The sequence below is a fragment of the Oncorhynchus mykiss genome, chromosome 11 (genome assembly GCF_057628025.1).
Source record: "Oncorhynchus mykiss isolate SJ-2025 chromosome 11, ASM5762802v1, whole genome shotgun sequence".
Taxonomy (NCBI): domain Eukaryota; kingdom Metazoa; phylum Chordata; class Actinopteri; order Salmoniformes; family Salmonidae; genus Oncorhynchus; species Oncorhynchus mykiss.
In genome coordinates this window covers 58,654,276-58,675,073 of record NC_143032.1, presented here as the reverse complement: position 1 = coordinate 58,675,073, position 20,798 = coordinate 58,654,276, and the positions used below count along the sequence as shown (strand labels likewise).

Genomic DNA, 20,798 nt, shown 5'->3' with positions numbered 1-20,798 from the left:
GTCTGTCTGTCTGTCTGTCTGTCTGTCTGTCTGTCTGTCTGTCTGTCTGTCTGTCTGTCTGTCTCCCGTTTTTCTGTCTCTAACTATGTCTCACTCACTCACTGACTCACTCTCTTTCTCTGTTTCTGTCTCTAACTCTGTCTCACTCATTCACGGACTCACTCTCTTTTCTCTGTTTCTGTCTCTCTCTGCTCCCTCTCTTTCACACATTGATACAAGTGAGAAGGATCATGGAAACCTTGTCATTTACTTCAGTTGTACAGTCATATGTTTAGTGAAAGGTTTGTAGAGGTACCAATTGTCAGAATTCATAATGACTTAGTTCATACCAAGCTTGAATTAATGTTATTTTTGGAATTTACATCACACTCATTCACTGCTTCATTGCTGTGTAAAAATAAAAAATGAACACATTTTTGTACTTATATGACATCCTATAGCATCAACAATGATACACAATAAATAAGTTATGAGCAAATATGCTGCACGAGATGCAAATAAGTGTTAGTAGATCTTATGGGTCAATGCAATGTCTGCAATCAGTGATGCAGATGGTCCTGCTGTGTGTACGAAGCACCATAAGGATGTAATTTGGCTGTGGGTCAGTACACCTGATAGGTGTACTGGTAAATTTAGTGTGGCTGATGCTTCAAATCATCTTAGGTTTTCATGGATTAGTTGGCAGTCATTGCCTTACATTCATACTTGACTGTTTTGTGCAATTTATGTATTTTAGTTACACATCACTATTTATAAAATAATATGTTAATGTCCTTGATCAGAACACTTATATTTCAGTTGCAGTTTTTAATTAGGTTGATTTGGCAGTGAGGAGGTTGATGATATGAAATCTGAAAAGAAAACCTGTTGCTACTCTATGGACATTGCTGGACAGTAAAGACATATGGCATAATATTCCTGTATTAAGTTTACAAGTTTTGCATTTACAGATAAAGTTGAGATATAATAAATAAATAAATAATTTAGCATTAGATAATGTACCAAATGTATTCTGATTCCCCACTTTTGACCATACATCACACACTGTGTATTACTGCGTCACGTCCTAAGAGCTACTGAAATCCTTTCTGGTTGTCAGGGAAGAGTCTGTCCTATTGTACACAGTATGCTGTGAGCGTGTTGGTGGTAGCCAATGCCAGGATAAGTCAGTTAATGATGATGATTTATTTAATGTTGTATTGCAGTGAACAGTGAGCTATCCTCACAGTCTCAGACCTACCAACATGTGGCAGGGTGGTGTGTTGACACAGTTGGTCTTCAGGTCTTGTGATTAGCACCTTTAAACTGGTGCTACTCCCAAAGTCCAGACCAGCCAACCCAAACTGCCCAGTCCAGTTCTCCTTCTCAGGGTTTTGACATCAGTCAATCTTCCTTGCCCATATTCACCAGGACCATCTCCTTTGGTTTTCCTTTGTGCAGTCTCATCTCAGCCATTCCAATCTCTGCTCAGTCAGTTGTGAAAGTCAGTTTTTCACCCGTCCAATTCCTGTAATGTGAAACTGAGTTAATAAGGAGAAATTAGTTTTTGTGCTTACTGTATTGAGTCATATTCCTGTCATACTTCATATTCCAGACATTGTTAAAGCCTATGATTCACTGAGTACTAAGAATGTCATTTCGGTTTGCAAGATAATTACTTTTGAGGAATGTTGATGCCATATTGCCAAAATATACTAAGCACATACTGTAACAAATTCAGAGCCAGCAGAAAGTGGCTATTGTATCAATGGTGAAATATCGACTCTATAATAAAAGGTGTTTTGTTTTCCCAGCCTTGGAGAAGATGAGATTTTTGCATTGATACTGTATATTCAATCACCATTTTGGAAAATATGTATTTTTACAAAATGATGGAATGGAATTCAAAGCATTGGGATCCAACCCTGAAATTGATCCAAACATCTTATTTGATCATGTCATTTACAATTAATTTGCAATATCAGACTTGTTGTTCACCCCATCCTCCCATTAAATCCCAAACACATGCTCCTTTACTGTTAAAGAATCCAGATATGAAGGCCAACTAATGGTCTCATCAGGAGATGATGTGTTTGTTTGACTTGGCAAATGCCCTTTGTGAGAGGTTACTCTGACATGGTGGGAGGAGGTTGAAATGTGTAGCTTACATAAATGTATTGAACATTGTGGGATTTGGGTTCATTTTTTAACTGGGAAACAGTTTTACTGCTTATTTGAGTTTGAGCTTTTAAACATATCTCTCCTGATTGATTCATTTCCATCCTATCCCCATCAATCACTTCATGGTAGTGTGTACTCTAGGGTTCTCTTTCCCCCAAACATACCCAACCAATCCTTTTTTCAAAATGCCAGAGATTCTGATCCTATCAGTTTTACAGTACATGTCTACGCAGGAAAATATAAACAATGCCCACCATTGTTTTGCTAGAGAAATCTACAGAAAAATGAAAACATTTTATGAAATACGACTCAAGTACCCTTAGCCCTTACGAAGCAAGTACTGTACTTTCACTTGGTCTTCTGAGGGAAATAATTGCCTGTGTAGTTTAAATCCTAGTTCAAATTTGGCTTTCGCTTCATCCCAAATTCTCAGGCAGAGACATCCATCATTTGAGTTAAGTGTATTTTCTTTTACAGTACACGTCAACAGGCAAAGGTGGACTTTGTGGTCAGAAATTGAGGTCTTGCCTCTGGCAGGTATGGGGCCAAAGGGTTTATTTTGTAATCCTGTCTACTACAGTGGAAGTGCCAAATATGTTGATTTCTATGATTGATGGCGCTAAAATATTTCAATCAAGTTGTTTGCAGTTTCTTAAGAACCACCTGGAGCACATGGTTCCTCACCATTAAGAACCTTCCTACACATAGATGTTTCTTTCCAGGCCTCAGGGCATTACTATCAACACTACAGTAAATTGGAAAGAAACAATCAATGAGATTAAGTTGATTTAAATTACTTGCCAATTTTTTTTGTTGCTTTATTCAACTGCAGACAGTGCAGTAAAACATTGACTTCAACCTCCTCTCACCATTTTAAGATGTGTCCCATACTGAACTACTTACTCAACTCCAAAACCACACCATTTAGGCCTGCTCTATGATGCTGTAGGATTTGATCAGATACTCAGCTCTCATTGACAATGAGTGTCGAAGAGTGTCATTACCTGTTCCTAATTTCATGCTCTCTGAGGTAATATCTCTTTCTAATCCAACAAAATACTTATATAGCATGTGGTGCTCAGTTGATGGCAGTGCTCACATATTTAAAAGGAACATTTTTGGTCTGTCATGGACGACTGCACATGAAAAGAGCTCTAGTTCTGGTAATTTCCTGGGTAAGTCGCTACTGCTGCAGTTTCTAATTTTATAGAATCGTGACAATTTTTTTTATATACAATTCTTGTCACCTGCTGTAATTTGAAAAAGTGACCATTGTGTTAAAGATTGTACAATGTGATTTATTTGTGCCAGAATGAAAAGGCTTGCTTTCATCTGTCATCTGTCAACTGTTTTATTCGTTTTACAAATATAACTTAATTGATGCGCATATTTTCTGTGGCCATCCTGCATGCCTATAACTGAAAAGTATGTACAGTGTATTTCATTGATACCATTATGAGAAATAGATGCATGGATGAACTGTAATGACTAGCCTTTCTAAATATTGACTGGACATTTTACCGTTGATACCAGTGATGATGACAAATGCTGTTTAACTGACAAATGATGTACAACAGAGTACAATGTTTCTGTTTATTCATAATAAGACAGCGTTGCATTCCACTCTCCGGGAGAAAGGATTTAGATTTTACACATTGCTGGGTAGCATTATAAACTCAGCATGTAGCTCTATATCTAGGACTCAAGCCAGGACATCACCAATGTCTGTTGAAAATAGTGCTGGTGTCACCTAATGTGTGTATAAATGTTTACTCAGTCATTTGGAGTAATAAGCCAATTGTGGCATGCACTCTGAATCACTCAGTACATTAGGCTGGGCCGCAGATCGACATATTTCCACTGCCTCTCCTCTTGGTGGATTCTCTCCAAAAGCTATTTCTTGCCTGATATATTTGCCATGCCAAACAAGTGGAAGCTGAAACAACAACACAAGTTCAGAGGGTGAAAATACGCTGTAATGTGTCTCTCTAATCTGTGCAATTCAATTTGCGCTGGACATATCCATTAGAGAGTTGTGTCTGAGTTCAAACTGCCACAACATGTTGGCCTTCATTGCTTGTTGTGACACCTCGTGAGTGTTATTGCACTTAATCCATTACTGAACTGAATATAGGTGCCGTACAGCAACTTCTTAACCCAGGACTTCTGTGAGAATTTGATGAGAATTCTAGGAATCTTTCATTTGCTGTATTTTGGGAGGTGAATTTGATAACAATATCTGACACACTACATGTTTCTGTTGAGGGACATGGTGTTTGGATAAATATATCTTGAGGCATTTGGCCCTGGATCACCCCAAGGGGTGAGATCATGCCTCAGTCTCAGTTGCTTGGTAGCATACAGAAAGAGAGTTTAGTCCATCAGCCATCAGATGGGAATTACTGTTCCAGGCATGTCCCACAAAGCTATTCCACTGAAAGCTGCATGACTCTGTCAGTTGGTCATTTAGGACACAACCTTTTAGTGCCAGGGCAAACACAAAGTTAAAGTTAAAGTTAGTACCACTGAGCTAATGATTGCAAAGCCATTGTAAAACAAACCTATCTTCTATCATGCTTTCATAGAGGCTCTGCCATTATTGATGCTTAATTAATATGATGATCACATGTTATTTTTTTGTGATAACGGCTTCTCTCTATTATACAGTCATTTTGTCCCATGGAGGAAATGTCCTGTTTGTTCTATCTGAGTCTGGCTGAATTGTTAACAAAACAGGCATTCACTCTTTGCTGAATGGCTCAATTGAAGATAATGAAATAGTGCTCTAGAGGTTGAACCTGCAATCTTGATTGTGTTGGCCTTGTATAACCAAACAGTATTAGGGCACATTTTAAATTAGAATGATCTTTAGTTGAATTTCTATTAATTTCAAGACTAAGCCTTTTCAACTCCTGGCATTTTGCTTCGAAGAGTGGAACATTTTTAATCATCTGTATGTTAGGTGAAGTGTTGACAAAAAAATAAATTGTGAGTTCTCTCTGAAAAAAAGACCCCACTGTCATTTTTAAATATTGGCACAGAACAAGTTGTGTTCTTCAATCATTTACTGTTTTCCCTTGCATTACAGTCTTATCATATTTCCCCTGACCCATACTGAGCAGGCCACTGCAGAGCATACCACTGCTTATAAAAGAGAATGAGTATGTGATAACTATTACAAGATGCTGTAGTGCTGCCGCATCATGAGGACTAAAACAGTAGCAGCTGTTCCTCTTTAGATCTAAAAACAGTTTGATATGAGAAACTCTGAGGACATTAGCTACAGTAATTTGATTATTTTGCTGCTATGCATGCTAGTAAAAAAGACTGTACTGTACAGAATGAACAAATTACACAGGGTTTAGTTAAAGATGTCACATTCCATGTATTTCTTAATGAAGGATAGCTTTGATATTTATGATATATATGTGATATGTATAATTTATAAAATACACTGCATGGTCAAGAGTATGTGGATATCTAACTACCATCATGAATTTCCCATGTGGCATCGACTTTGTTTGGAACAATGAATTAGCAATAATTTGTACAAAGCTCCATTCCCTATTTAGGGCATTTTGTCATGAACAAATAGTCATAAGACTAGATATAACAATAGTCATTACCCTGCTAGCACATTTAGTTCCTTGGAAGTTGTGGGAACATAAGTTTTAAGTTTCCCATTGGTTCTGGGAATGAAGCCATACGTTTCTTGACCGTTAAAATTGAGTGTTTTTTAAACCTTCTGAGAACGGAAGTGAACATTTCGCCTGTTCTGGAACATACATTTTTAGGTTGCAGGGAGGTTCTGAGAATGTTTTACTATGGTTCCCTGAAAATTTTCCTGGGAGGCTTTATTGATGTTCTGAGAACAGAAATTATAAGTTATTTGAAGGTAATTAAATAACGTTCTGAGAACATGTTTCAATAATACCTTTAATAACACTACTAGCTAAGTTTGGGTTAACTGTTTTGAACTCCAAGCACAGATAAGACTGAAATTATTTTTCATAGGCATTAATCATGCAAACACATTCATTTTTTATTGTGGTGTGGCATCAGTGAGATTCCAACATACAGTGCCATCAGAAAGTATTCATACCCCTTGACTTATTCTACATTTTGTTGTTTTACCACCTGAATTCAAAATGGGAGCAAAAAACAAATTCACTCTACTACACTCAATTCCCCATAATAGTGAAAACATGTTTTTAGAACATTTTAAAAATGTATTGGAAATGAAATACAACAATATCTAATTTACAAAAGTATTCACACCCCTGAGTCAATACTTTGTAGAAACACTTTTGTTAGCTATTACAGCTGTAAGTCTTTCTTGGTAAGTCTCTAAAAGCTTTCCACACCATGATTGTGCAAATTGTGCCTATTTATTATTTTCTAAATTCTTCAAGCTCTGTCAAATGAGTTGTTAATCATTGCTAGACAACCATTTTGGGGTCTTTCCATAGATTTTCAAGTAGATTTAAGTCAAAACTGTAACTCAGCCACTCATTCACTGTCTTCTTGGTAAGCAACTCCAGTGTAGATTTGGCCTTGTGTTTTAAGTTATTGTCCTGCTGAAAGGTGAATTCATCTCCCAGTGTCTGGTGGAAAGCAGACTGAACCGGGGTTTCATCTAAGATGTTGCCTGTGCTTAGCTCCGTTCCGTAAATGTTTTATCCTGAAAAAATCCACAGTCCTTAACGATTACAAGCCTACCCATAACATGATGCAGCCACCACCATGCTTGAAAATATGGAGAGTGGTACTTAGTAATGTGTTATGTTTGGGGCAAATCCAACACAACACTTTGTATTCAGGACAAAAAGTGAATTGCTTTGCCAAATGTTTTGCAGTATTGCTTTAGTGCCTTCTTGCAAACCGGATGCATGTTTTGGAATATTTTTATTTTGTACAGGCTTCCTTCATTTCACTTTGTAATTTAGGTTAGTATTGTGGAGTAACTACAATGTTGTTAATCCATCCTCAGTTTTCTCCTATCACAGCTAATCACAGCCTTTAAACTCTGTAACTGTTTTAAATCACCATTGGCTTCACGATGAAATCCCTGAGCGGTTTCCTTCCTTTCTGGCAACTGAGTTCCGAAGGATACCTGTATCTTTGTAGTGACTGTGTGTATTTATATACCTTCCAAAGTGTAATTAATAACTTTACCATGCTCAAAGGGAAAGCATGTCTGCTTTTTAAACGTTTCCCCATCTACCAATAGGTGCCCTTCTTTGTGAGGCATTGGAAACCTCCCTGGTCTTTGTGGTTGAATCTGTGTTTGAAATGTACTGCTCGACTGATGGACCTTAGAGATAATTGTATATGTGGGCTACAGAGATGAGGTAGTCATTCAAAAATCATGTTATTAGTCCACTGCGCCACCAGGATGGAGCTAGCATGCCATATGTTTTAAACTCATACAAAGCTGTTTATTTTAGTCTAGTCTAGAGGTTGACCGATTAGGATTTTTCAACGCCGATACCGATTATTGGAGGACCAAAAAAAGCCGATACCAATTAATCGTCCGATTAATTAATTAATTTGTAATAATGACAATTAAAACAATACTGAATGAACACTTATTTTAACTTAATACAATACATCAATAAAATCAATTTAGCCTCAAATAAATAATGAAACATGTTCAATTTGGTTTAAATAATGGAAAAACAAAGTGTTGGAGAAGAAAGTAAAAGTGCAATATGTTCCTTGCTTAGAACATGAGAACATATGAAAGCTGGTGGTTCCTTTTAACATGAGTCTTCAATATTCCCAGGTAAGACGTTTTAGGTTGTAGTTATTATAGGAATTATAGGACTATTTCTCTCTATACCATTTGTATTTCACATACCTTTGACTATTGGATGTTCTTATAAGCACTTTAGTGTAACAGTATAGCTTCCGTCCCTCTCCTCGCCCCTACCTGGGCTCGAACCAGGAACACATCAACAACAGCCACCCTCGAAGCATCGTTACCCATCGCTCCACAAAAGCAGAGGCCCTTGCAGAGCAAGGGGAACAACTACTCAGAGCGAGTGACGTTTGAAACAATATTAGTGCGCACACCGCTAACTAGCTAGCCATTTCACATCGGTTACACCACCCTAATCTCGGAAGTTGATAGTCATAAACAGAGCAATGTTTGAAGCATTGCGAAGAGCTGCTGGCAAACTCACTGTTTGAAAGTGCTGTTTGAATGAATGCTGACGAGCCTGCTGCTGCCTACCATCGCTCAGTCAGGCTGCTCTATCAAATCACAGACTTAATTATGAACATAATAACACACAGAAATATAAGCCTTTGGTGATTAATATGGTCGAATCCGGAAACTATCATTTCGAAAGCAAAACGTTTATTCTTTCTGTGAAAAAAGGAACCGTTCCGTATTTTATCTAACGGATGGCAACCCTAAGTCTAAATGTTGCTGTTACATTGTACAATCTTCAATGTTATGTCATAATTATGTACAATTCTGGCAAATTAATTACAGTCTTTGTTAGGAATAAATGTACTTCACACAGTTCGCAATGAGCCAGATGGCCCAAACTCCTGCATATACCCTGACTGCTTGCATCATCACACATTCACACGTTCATCACACGTTCACACTTCATCACACTTTTGGCAAAGTAGGCTGTGATTCGATGAGAAATTGATTATATGCAACGCAGGACACGCTAGATAAACTAGTAATATCATCAACCATGTGTAGTTAACTAGTAATTATGTTAAGATTGATTGTTTTTTACAAGATACGTTTAATACTAGCTAGCAACTTACCTTTGGCTTCTTGCTGCCCTCGCTTAACAGGTAGTCAGCCTGCCACGCAGGCTCCTCGTGGAGTGCAATGTAAGGCAGGTGGTTAGAGCGTTGGACTAGTAACCGGAAGGTTGCAAAAACGAATCCCCGAGCTGACAAGGTAAAAATCTGTCGTTCTGCCCCTGAACAAGGCAGTTAACCCACCGTTCCTAGGCCGTCATTGAAAATAAGAATGTGTTCTTAACTGACTTGCCTAGTTAAATAAAGGTGTAAAAAAATTAATAAATTGGCCAATCAGTGTCCAAAAATACCGATTACCGATTGTTATGAAAACTTGAAATCGGCCCTAATTAATTGGCTATTCCGATTAATCAGTCGTCCTCTAGTTTAGTCAAACCACAGAGATATATAGAGGACTCATCTTTATATCAGTGCCATTATAGCGTCTTTGATGGCATCGGCAGTGCCATTGAGGCTAAAAACCATAGGAATCCCCAACCAGTTAACTACTTAACTGCTTTAAAATGGTGGATGATGGCAATGTCTAATGGAAATGGCATTGTCCATGCTAAAACAGATATCTATGATGAGTCCTCTATTTTTCACTTTGATTCAAACAGACCCCATTTCAAAGGAAACAAGCACTCATTAAGATTACGTGTGGCCAATTAGTGGGTGTGGCCAACACACCTGAACACACTTAACCAGATAGAGGATAGAGAGAGTTTTGTTGATGGTGAGAACAGAATGTATCTGTTTTAAAATATAATTCTTAGAAAGTTCTTTGAATGTTACTAATGTTTTCTAGTGGTTTTCATGGAAAGTTTTCTTAATGTTCTGAGAACATGACTTTAAATAGAACCATGAGGAAACCTATAGAAAATGTTATGCTAAAGTACTGAAATTCCCACCTAAGAAACATATGGTTCTCAGAATGTTATGTGCTAGCTAGGTATCCTGCACAATTCCCAGAACATTGTAGGAAGGATTTAGGCTAAATTACCATAGGACAACACTGCTCTCACCAAGCGCTGGCTTATCACCACCTGCAGAAGACATAGGTCCCTGATTCATGCTGTGTCCTAGCCTATCCCCCCTGCCTGCCGGGGCTAATAGGGAGTTCACACATTATCATTCACATTCAATAGACTGTCAAAGCCACGGCCCACTTTTTCTGATACACCTAATGATCTCACTCTAGTACAGTGAGCTATAGCCTTCTTACTCAGGCTGAATTACTGGACACTCTTAAATGGTTCCTACGTTACTGCCCAATTAATTGCATCTGTTAAAGAGCTCAGAGATTGCAACATTTCGGAAACAATTGTGACACTGCAAATGAACTGTTTAGATAAAAAATATATATATATTGCATGTCACTGGCCTATTCATATTACTGGACTGTTGTCAGCTATAGAGCTTTTAAAGTCATCTTTAGATCCAGTATTTGCATGTGTGAGAAGAATGTGCACTCATAATGATTCCTAACTGCCCCTGAAACCCACGGAACAAGATCAGTATAGATAACACAGCCTACTACCCTTCAACTGTAAATTGATGCAGTGAGAAGTCAGAACTGAGTGAATGCACTTGTTATGGATTAAATTGGTAGTCATTAAAAAGGTAACCTGATCCCAGCATCTGTATAGTATAAGTGACTCTCTGCAAATTGGATTGGTTTGGTAAGACACATGTTTAGCAGTCCAACCATAAACAAACCATGCTCTTATGTGTGCTCCCAATGGCTATTTGTCTTGTAAACAGCCTCTCCCGGTGAGCGGAAGTCTTGTGGCTCAGTGATAAAGGGTTATCAGCTGTGGGCGGGTGTTGGACAGGCTGCAGAGGGGCCCTAGCAGAGGCATAAACACCATCAACTCACTCTATTGGGAAGCCCCTCTATAATGTCTGCATCAGACATTCACACTTTTGGACACTTTTAATTAGGTTTAGTTTTGATGTACAATACTTTACTATAATGCATATTTTTTGTCATAAAAAAAGCTATATTCATTTGTATGTTTTCTTACCATTTCATCAACCTTTAGGTTCTAAATGGATAATTAGTTGGTATTGAAGGTTCCAAGACACAGCAAGAAGAGGTGGTTAAGGGTATAGTAGAGTAAACAGCTACAGAAGCACTAAATTACACATGGGGATTTGAAATTATTTGTTTTTTAGAGAACCCTTGGTAATATGTTATTAATTTGTATAATGTTGACGTGCCGCATTCAAAGATGTACAGGTAACATAATACGGTAGCAGCAATTATAAATTAATCTACAGTCTTGAAATTAATTACTTTGATATGGATCTACACAATGAACATTTGCATATTACATTTCACATTGCGTTATAATGTTGTAATATTAATCTTTCAGTACGTAAGCATTGAGTACATTCATTGTTAGGCCTACATTGTTCCAGCACCTTAGTGTATTCAGAACATATCTAAATATATTGAACATGCATGCCCAGTGAGCTCTACGAAACCTGTGAGTGAAGGATTCAAAGAGATGGTTTGATTAACCAAACGTATCCCCTCTCCCAAAGGAATACCGTGAAACTACAGACATGATCCTAAACATGCCCTCTGGATTGCAGCAGTACACTCCCCTCCTGATATCTTAGCATTGTTTCATTATTATTTTCCATTCAGAGATGTATTGAATGGTTGACAAATGACACACACACATAAATTGCGTAATCAACCTATGGTAGTGTATTTCAACGTTATGAAGAGACTTTTCCCTTCATAATGTGGAAATACACTACCATAGGTTGATTACGCAATTTATGTGTGTGTGTGTCAGCAGATATCAATTGGCCTAGACTTGTAAATACAATTAGGAGTAACATTTTTGTAAGCTGAAGTAAAAATGTATAGCATCTACGGAATGTTAATTCTGGTACTTCTGTTGATTTTATTTTGTTCCCATTGTATTTGGTCGGTCCTTATTTTACAAGCTGAACTTTAAGTTCAGTGCTTGCTTTGGTTTACAGTATGCTTGTATATTTTGTCATAAAACTGTCATCTTTCAATTCACTTCTAAAGGGATTTTCTCTGTAAAACTTAAGTGAAATATATGTCAGTTAACTCTTTGAATTCACTTTGATACTGGAGGATTGAGAATTAGGTTCGTCGCCTTGCATGACAACAAAAAACTTGTATAGACATGGACCATGGCGTCTTCTCAAGATAATCTATCACTATCAAATCGAATAGTGTAAATGCTAATAAGTGCAAATTTGAGATATCTGTGAAATTTAAACATAATTATCCAACAATGACCCCTCCTCCCCATTTTTCTATGCATTGTTTAAAGTATTTATCATGGAACGAGAAAATGTAGTGTGCAAAATTTTAGATGATAACAATAGGAAACTTACAATTCATTTTCTGGTTTGGAGAATTCACTGAACTGTGTGTTGCCGTTAAAGTGTGGGGGTCCTGGGGAAGGCTCCTCACTCTTGTCGCTGCTCTGACTGCTAGCCAGGCTCTCGTCCCCCTCAGGCCTGGCAGCAGCAGGGGGCTTCTGGAAAGAGCTGGCTGCCTCAGGCGAACCCAGGAAGCAGGGGCAGTGTGTCCGCTTCTCCTTGTAGACACCTAAGGTGTTTAATCGTGGGGTGGAAAACCAGGGGCAGCCCAGTAAGTTCTTGAAAGCAGTGCGGAACTCAGGGCTCCTGCAGTAGATTATGGGGTTGAGGCCAGAGTTGATGTAGCCCAGCCAGTTGAGCAGGCGGAAGATCTCTCCCGGGGGCACGTTCCTGTCAAACACATTGATGATGTTAGCCACAAAGAAAGGCAGCCAGCAGAGGGTGAAGGTGCCCATGATAATGCCCAAGGTCTTGAGGGCCTTGTGCTCCTTGACAACGGTTAGCCGTGAGGGTCTTCGCCTGGAGCTTCTCTTGCGAGGTGAGCTGGTGCAGCTGCTACTGCCACCATAGCCCAAGGGCAAAATGTTGCAACTGTGGTTGCTCAGCTGTGTTGTCGTCGGCGCTGGCCATTCACTCTGGAAGCGCAGCCGGGTCTTGTCTATGAGCTGTACCTGTCGTGTGGCTATGAGGAAGACTTTGACATAGACAAATATCATTATGAGCAAAGGGATGTAGAATGACACTACAGAGGATATAATGGCAAAAGTGCTGTTGGTCATAAAGTCACAGCAGGCAGGGTCCTGATAGCACACCATGGCCTCCGGGTCCTCTTCTGCCCGCCAAAGCTGGTTCATGATGGGCACAAAAGAGATCAGAGCAGACACAATCCACACCACACACACTATTAGTCGGGCGCGCCACTTATTGAGCAGAACCTTGTGCCTGAGGGGCCTTGTAATGGCAATATAGCGGTCCACTGCAATCACGCAAAGAGTCTCGATGCTGGCCGTGACACAGAGCACATCTACAGAGGTCCAGAGCTCGCAGGACATGTCACTCAGCTGCCAGTTCCCCGTCACCACGATGGTGGCCCCCAGAGGGACCACCAGGACCCCCATGATGAGGTCAGCACAGGCCAGGGACATGATGAAGATGTTAGTCATAGTCTGTAACTGGGATGTGCGTGCTATAGCGATGATGACCAGCAGGTTGCCCACCACGATGGTCATGATGATGATCACCAGCAATAGTAAACTCCAGGGTCCCGCTGCAGGATGGTAGGGTCCTGTATTGTTGTGAAAGGGGGTCACAGTGGTGTTGACCGCGTAGAGCACTATGCTACTCAAGTTAAAATCCATCTTCATAAGAAAAGACATGCACAAAGGTAAAATTGATTTTTCATGCATTAAGAGTCAAAAACAACATTTTGTAATAGCATTTTTAAAGTCAAACACACAACAATTTGGTCTCTCTATGTCACACCCTTGCGTTTTTCTTCATTCCAAGCAAATGTAAATCTCCCGCTGACATGTTTCACAGCTTTCATGTATCACTGGTAAGTGTCCAGATAATCCAAACATGTATGTCTGTCTCCTATGTCTCCAAACACCGGTGACAACATGTTGTCTTGTCAATGCAATGCATCCAAAATGTCCAAATTAAAACCCCGAAAACAATCCTTTTTTGCTAATTTTGTCTTGGTTTTATACATCCCTGGAGAGGATAGTGAAAAAATGACAAATTCAAGAAGTTAGAAAAACTTTTTAAAAGGAGGCAAACCCATATTCCTCTGAAAGAAGTCCAATCATACATACTGTAATGTTTGTCTGGAGCACTTTTCGCTGTGTGCTATATGAGAGCGATGCCACACTGTCAGAGAGCAAGCAGCTGTGACGCTCCTGCTAGAACCACAAGAGTGCACCAAGTGGCTGCCCTCCCTCTTTGGCTGTATATCACTCCCTACCTCTCTCTCTACCCTGCTTTCGCTCTCTTTCTCTCTCTCACTCACTCCCCTGCTCTCTCTCTGTACCCTTCTCTCTCTCTCTCTCTCGCTCCTGCTTTCTCTTTCTCTCTCTCTCTCTCTCTCAATTCACAATTCAATTCAAGGGTTTTATTGGCATGGAAAACACATGTTAACATTGCCAAAGCAAGTGAAGTAGATATAAACAAAAGTGAAATACACAATAAAAATGAACAGTAAACATTACACTCACAGAAGTTTCAAAAGAATAAAGACATGTAAAATGTCATATTATGTCTATATACAGTGTTGTAACGATGTGCAAATAATGAAAATAAATAAACATAAATAGTGTTTGTTCTTCACTGGTTTCCCTTTTCTTGTGGCAACAGGTCACAAATCTTGCTGCTGTGATGGCATGCTGGTGTTTCACCCAGTAGATATGGGAGTTTATCAAAATTGGGTTTGTGTAATCTGAGGGAAATATGTGTCTCTAATATGTTCATACATTTGGCAGGAGGTCAGGAAGTGCAGCTCAGTTTCTACCTCATCTTGTGGCCAGTGTGAACATAGCCTGTCTTCTATTGAGAGCCAGGTCCAAGCCAGCACCAACATTCGTACTGAGCTAAAGAGTAGAGCTGCCGCTTTCAAGGTGCGGGACTCTAACCCGGAAGCTTACAAGAAATCCCGCTATGCCCTGCGACGAACCATCAAACAGGCAAAGTGTCAATACAGGGCTAAGATTGAATCATACTACACCGGCTCCGACGCTCTTCGGATGTGGCAGGGCTTGCAAACTATTACAGACTACAAAGGGAAGCACAGCCGCGAGCTGCCCAGTGACACGAGCCTACCAGACGAGCTAAATCACTTCTATGCTCGCTTCGAGGCAAGCAACACTGAGGCATGCATGAGAGCATCAGCTGTTCCGGATGACTGTGTGATCACGCTCTCTGTAGCCGACGTGAGTAAGACCTTTAAACAGGTCAACATACACAAGGCTGCGTGGCCAGATGGATTACCAGGACGTGTGCTCCGGGCATGTGCTGACCAACTGGCAGGTGTCTTCACTGACATTTTCAACATGTCCCTGATTGAGTCTGTAATACCAACATGCTTCAGGGATACCACCATAGTCCCTGTGCCCAAGAACACAAAGGCAACCTGCCTAAATGACTACAGACCGGTAGCACTCACGTCCGTAGCCATGAAGTGCTTTGAAAGGCTGCTAATGGCTCACATCAACACCATTATCCCAGAAACCCTAGACCCACTCCAATTTGCATACCACCCAAACAGATCCACAGATGATGCAATCTCTATTGCACTCCACACTGCCCTTTCCCACCTGCACAAAAGGAACACCTATGTGAGAATGCTGTTCATTGACTACAGCTCAGCCTTCAACACCATAGTACCCTCAAAGCTCATCACCAAGCTAAGGATCCTGGGACTAAACACCTACCTCTGCAACTGGATCCTGGACTTCCTGACAGGCCGCCCCCAAATCAAATCAAATCAAATTTTATTTGTCACATACACATGGTTAGCAGATGTTAATGCGAGTGTAGCGAAATGCTTGTGCTTCTAGTTCCGACAATGCAGCAATAACCAACAAGTAATCTAACTAACAATTCCAAAACTACTGTCTTGTACACAGTGTGAGGGGATAAAGAATATGTACATAAGGATATATGAATGAGTGATGGTACAGAGCAGCATAGGCAAGATACAGTAGATGGTATCGAGTACAGTATATACATATGAGATGAGTAATGTAGGGTATGTAAACAAAGTGGCATAGTTTAAAGTGGCTAGTGATACATGTATTACATAAGGATACAGTCGATGATATAGAGTACAGTATATACGTATGCATATGAGATGAATAATGTAGGGTAAGTAACATTATATAAGGTAGCATTGTTTAAAGTGGCTAGTGATATATTTACATAATTTCCCATTATTAAAGTGGCTGGAGTTGAGTCAGTGTCAGTGTGTTGGCGACAGCCACTCAATGTTAGTGGTGGCTGTTTAACAGTCTGATGGCCTTGAGATAGAAGCTGTTTTTCAGTCTCTCGGTCCCAGCTTTGATGCACCTGTACTGACCTCGCCTTCTGGATGATAGCAGGGTGAACAGGCAGTGGCTCGGGTGGTTGATGTCCTTGATGATCTTTATGGCCTTCCTGTGACATCGGGTGGTGTAGGTGTCCTGGAGGGCAGGCAGTTTGCCCCCGGTGATGCGTTGTGCAGACCTCACTACCCTCTGGAGAGCCTTACGGTTGAGGGCGGAGCAGTTGCCGTACCAGGCGGTGATACAGCCCGCCAGGATGCTCTCGATTGTGCATCTGTAGAAGATTGTGAGTGCTTTTGGTGACAAGCCAAATTTCTTCAGCCTCCTAAGGTTGAAGAGGCGCTGCTGCGCCTTCTTCACAATGCTGTCTGTGTGAGTGGACCAATTCAGTTTGTCTGTGATGTGTATGCCGAGGAACTTAAAACTTGCTACCCTCTCCACTACTGTTCCATCGATGTGGATAGGGGGGTGTTCCCTCTGCTGTTTCCTGAAGTCCACAATCATCTCCTTAGTTTTGTTGACGTTGAGTGTGAGGTTATTTTCCTGACACCACACTCCGAGGGCCCTCACCTCCTCCCTGTAGGCCGTCTCGTCGTTGTTGGTAATCAAGCCTACCACTGTCGTGTCGTCCGCAAACTTGATGATTGAGTTGGAGGCGTGCGTGGCCACGCAGTCGTGGGTGAACAGGGAGTACAGGAGAGGGCTCAGAACGCACCCTTGTGGGGCCCCAGTGTTGAGGATCAGCGGGGAGGAGATGTTGTTGCCTACCCTCACCACCTGGGGGCGGACCGTCAGGAAGTCCAGTACCCAGTTGCACAGGGCGGGGTCGAGACCCAGGGTCTCGAGCTTGATGACGAGCTTGGAGGGTACTATGGTGTTGAATGCCGAGCTGTAGTCAATGAACAGCATTCTCACATAGGTATTCCTCTTGTCCAGATGGGTTAGGGCAGTGTGCAGTGTGGTTGAGATTGCATTGTCTGTGGACCTATTTGGGCGGTAAGCAAATTGGAGTGGGTCTAGGGTGTCAGGTAGGGTGGAGGTGATATGGTCCTTGACTAGTCTCTCAAAGCACTTCATGATGACGGAAGTGAGTGCTACGGGGCGGTAGTCGTTTAGCTCAGTTACCTTAGCTTTCTTGGGAACAGGAACAATGGTGGCCCTCTTGAAGCATGTGGGAACAGCAGACTGGTATAGGGATTGATTGAATATGTCCGTAAACACACCGGCCAGCTGGTCTGCGCATGCTCTGAGGGTGCGGCTGGGGATGCCGTCTGGGCCTGCAGCCTTGCGAGGGTTAACACGTTTAAATGTCTTACTCACCTCGGCTGCAGTGAAGGAGAGACCGCAAGTTTTCGTTGCAGGCCGTGTCAGTGGCACTGTATTGTCCTCAAAGCGGGCAAAAAAGTTATTTAGTCTGCCTGGGAGCAGGACATCCTGGTCCGTGACTGGGCTGGATTTCTTCCTGTAGTCCGTGATTGACTGTAGACCCTGCCACATGCCTCTTGTGTCTGAGCCGTTGAATTGAGATTCTACTTTGTCTCTGTACTGACGCTTAGCTTGTTTGATAGCCTTGCGGAGGGAATAGCTGCACTGTTTGTATTCGGTCATGTTACCAGACACCTTGCCCTGATTAAAAGCAGTGGTTCGCGCTTTCAGTTTCACGCGAATGCTGCCATCAATCCACGGTTTCTGGTTAGGGAATGTTTTAATCGTTGCTATGGGAACGACATCTTCAACGCACGTTCTAATGAACTCGCACACCGAATCAGCGTATTCGTCAATGTTGTTTTCTGACGCAATACGAAACATGTCCCAGTCCACGTGATGGAAGCAGTCTTGGAGTGTGGAGTCAGCTTGGTCGGACCAGCGTTGGACAGACCTCAGCATGGGAGCCTCTTGTTTTAGTTTCTGTCTGTAGGCAGGGATCAACAAAATGGAGTCGTGGTCAGCTTTTCCGAAAGGGGGGCGGGGCAGGGCCTTATATGCGTCGCGGAAGTTAGAGTAACAATGATCCAAGGTCTTTCCACCCCTGGTTGCGCAATCAATATGCTGATAAAATTTAGGGAGTCTTGTTTTCAGATTAGCCCCAGGTGGTGAGGGTAGGTAGCAACACATCTGCTCCCCAGGGGTGCTTGCTCAGTCCCCTCCGTACTCCCTGTTCATCCACGACTGCACGGCCAGGCATGACTCCAATACCATCATTAAGTTTGCTGACGACACAACAGTGGTAGGCCTGATCACCGACAACGACGAGAAAGCCTATAGGGAGGAGGTCAGAGACCTGGCCGGGTGGTGCCAGAATAACAACCTATCCCTCAACATAACCAAGACTAAGGAGATGATTGTGGACTACAGGAAAAGGAGCACCGAGCATGTCCCCCATTCTCATCGATGGGGCTGTAGTGGAGCAGGTTGAGAGCTTCAAATTCCTTGGTGTCCACATCAACAACAAACTAAATTGGTCCAAACACACCAAGACAGTCGTGAAGAGGGCACGACAAGCCTATTCCCCTTCAGGAAACTAAAAAGATTTGGTATGGGTCCTGAGCTCCTCAAAAGGTTCTACAGCTGCTACATCGAGAGCATCCTGACCGGTTGCATCACTGCCTGGTACGGCAATTGCTCGGCCTACACCTGTTGTATTTGGCGCTGTTGACAAATAAACTTTGATTTGATTTGAGGTCTGCCTACGGACCTTTCTCAATAGCAAGGCTATGCTCACTGAGTCTGTACATTGACAAAGTTTTCTTAAGTTTGGGTCAGTCACAGTGGTCAGGTATTCTGCCACTGTGTACACTCTGTTTAGGGCCAAATAGCATTCCAGTTTGCTCTGTTTTTTTGTTAATTCATTCTAATGTGTCAGTTAATTATCTTTTTTTGTCTCATGATTTGGTTGGGTTTAATTGTGTGTCTCTCTCTCTCGCTCCCTGTCTTTCAGGTCTGTAACTCAGAATGCCGGTCACCCTCACACCCTAGCTGTGGGAGTGGAGGTGCTGTGAAGTGTGCATGCTGAGACACTGCAAGTTGGGTAGGGGTTTGGGGGCACTCTGCTCAGCACTCTGCTCACTACCACATACACTCAGTAGAATTCTAATTAAACCAGTCACGGGCCACTCATGCAGGCCAAAACCCTCAAAAACTCAAAGATACTCCTACCACCATTCAATTTCTTGTATGAGGTAAGGTTTCACTCATTAAGATCAAGTTCTGCACCTTTTGGTGTTACCTTTAAGCCTTGCCACAGGTTTTTTTAATAATTTTTTATAATTTTTCTCCCCAATTTCATGGTATCCAATTGTTGTAGTAGCTACTATCTTGTCTCATCGCTACAGCTCCCGTACAGGCTCGGGAGAGACGAAGGTTGAAAGTCATGCGTCCTCCGATACACAACCCAACCAGCCGCACTGCTTCTTAACACAGCGCGCATCCAACCCAGAAGCCAGCCGCACCAATGTGTCGGAGGAAACACCGTGCACCTGGCAACCTTAGTTAGCGTGCACTGCGCCCGGCCCGCCACAGGTGCGTGATGAGACAAGGACATCCCTACCGACCAAGCTCCCCCTAACCCGGACGACGCTAGGCCAATTGTGCGTCGCCCACGGACCTCCCGGTCGCGGCCGGTTACGACAGAGCCTGGGCGCGAACCCAGGGACTCTGATGGCACTGCAACTTTGTTGCCATCAACTGATAATGCCCATGACTTGACAGACATCTACCTCTATCTACCTTTTCATTATGTGGCCTTTAAATGATTTAACCCATGATTCTCTGAATCACTGATACTTGCATGCTGTACAGAACTTTTTCGAGTTGTTCCATACTGTTACAGATGGTATTGGAATTGCATATAAAACATACAAACACATTTGTATTGTTTGTCTCCCTTTGTCACACATAATTGTTTCACACTTTGTCACATATACCATCACTTCCCATTTCTGAGGAAAGTTGACAGGTTTCTTACCTGGACAAGTGCATTAAATTGTTTGTTTACAAACTCTAACACAATCTGTGGTAAAAGTCTCTCTAACAAGTGTAGACTGCAAGTCAAGACACCCCCAGCTGAAAAGGAAACCAGTTTCCTCCCTCTAGTACACCAACACTAAAAATAATAGATTGTTATCTTGACACAACTCACGCCAGCTAGTACATTGAGGGAGAACAATCAAGAAAATGTCTGGAATGCCATCCGCCATTTGCTATTTGTCATCGTAGTTCCTTCTATGGCCAGTTCTGTAATAGCAGTTTCCGAATGCCTTTTACTGACTCAGTGTGTATTTTTCACAATGACAATGTAATTTCTGTTTCTCTGATTCATTGTGGTGAGGACAGTACAGCCACTTGCCTTTTTGTTCCTAGGATATGACAACCGGCATCTGATTAGGATTTATCTTGGATAAACATTTAGATGTATGTTTGAATTAAGATCGTATTTCAAGTGGTCAGAGGAATACAAACAGA

At 41.6% G+C, this 20,798-nt stretch overlaps 1 protein-coding gene across 2 annotated transcripts; it reads right to left on the bottom strand.

Annotated features, from left to right (window-relative positions):
- Positions 1-228: 228 nt before the first annotated feature.
- Positions 229-14,310, bottom strand: LOC100136173 (beta-3b-adrenergic receptor). Of its 2 annotated transcripts, none has more exons than XM_021619866.3 (2): positions 12,316-14,310; positions 229-1,520 (listed from the first exon to the last, which is right to left on the bottom strand). In XM_021619866.3, exons 1-2 carry the CDS (start codon positions 13,707-13,709, stop codon positions 1,493-1,495), a joined length of 1,422 nt encoding a protein of 473 aa, XP_021475541.3. In that variant the 5' UTR covers positions 13,710-14,310; the 3' UTR covers positions 229-1,492.
- Positions 14,311-20,798: the final 6,488 nt, after the last annotated feature.

Coding starts and splice junctions, on each gene's coding strand:
- LOC100136173 (XM_021619866.3), bottom strand. CDS start 13,709: ATGCATGAAAAATCAATTTTACCTTTGTGCATGTCTTTTCTTATGAAG. Junction 1,521..12,315: donor TCCAAACCAGAAAATGAATT/GTAAGTTTCCTA, acceptor TTATTAACTCAG/TTTCACATTACAGGAATTGG.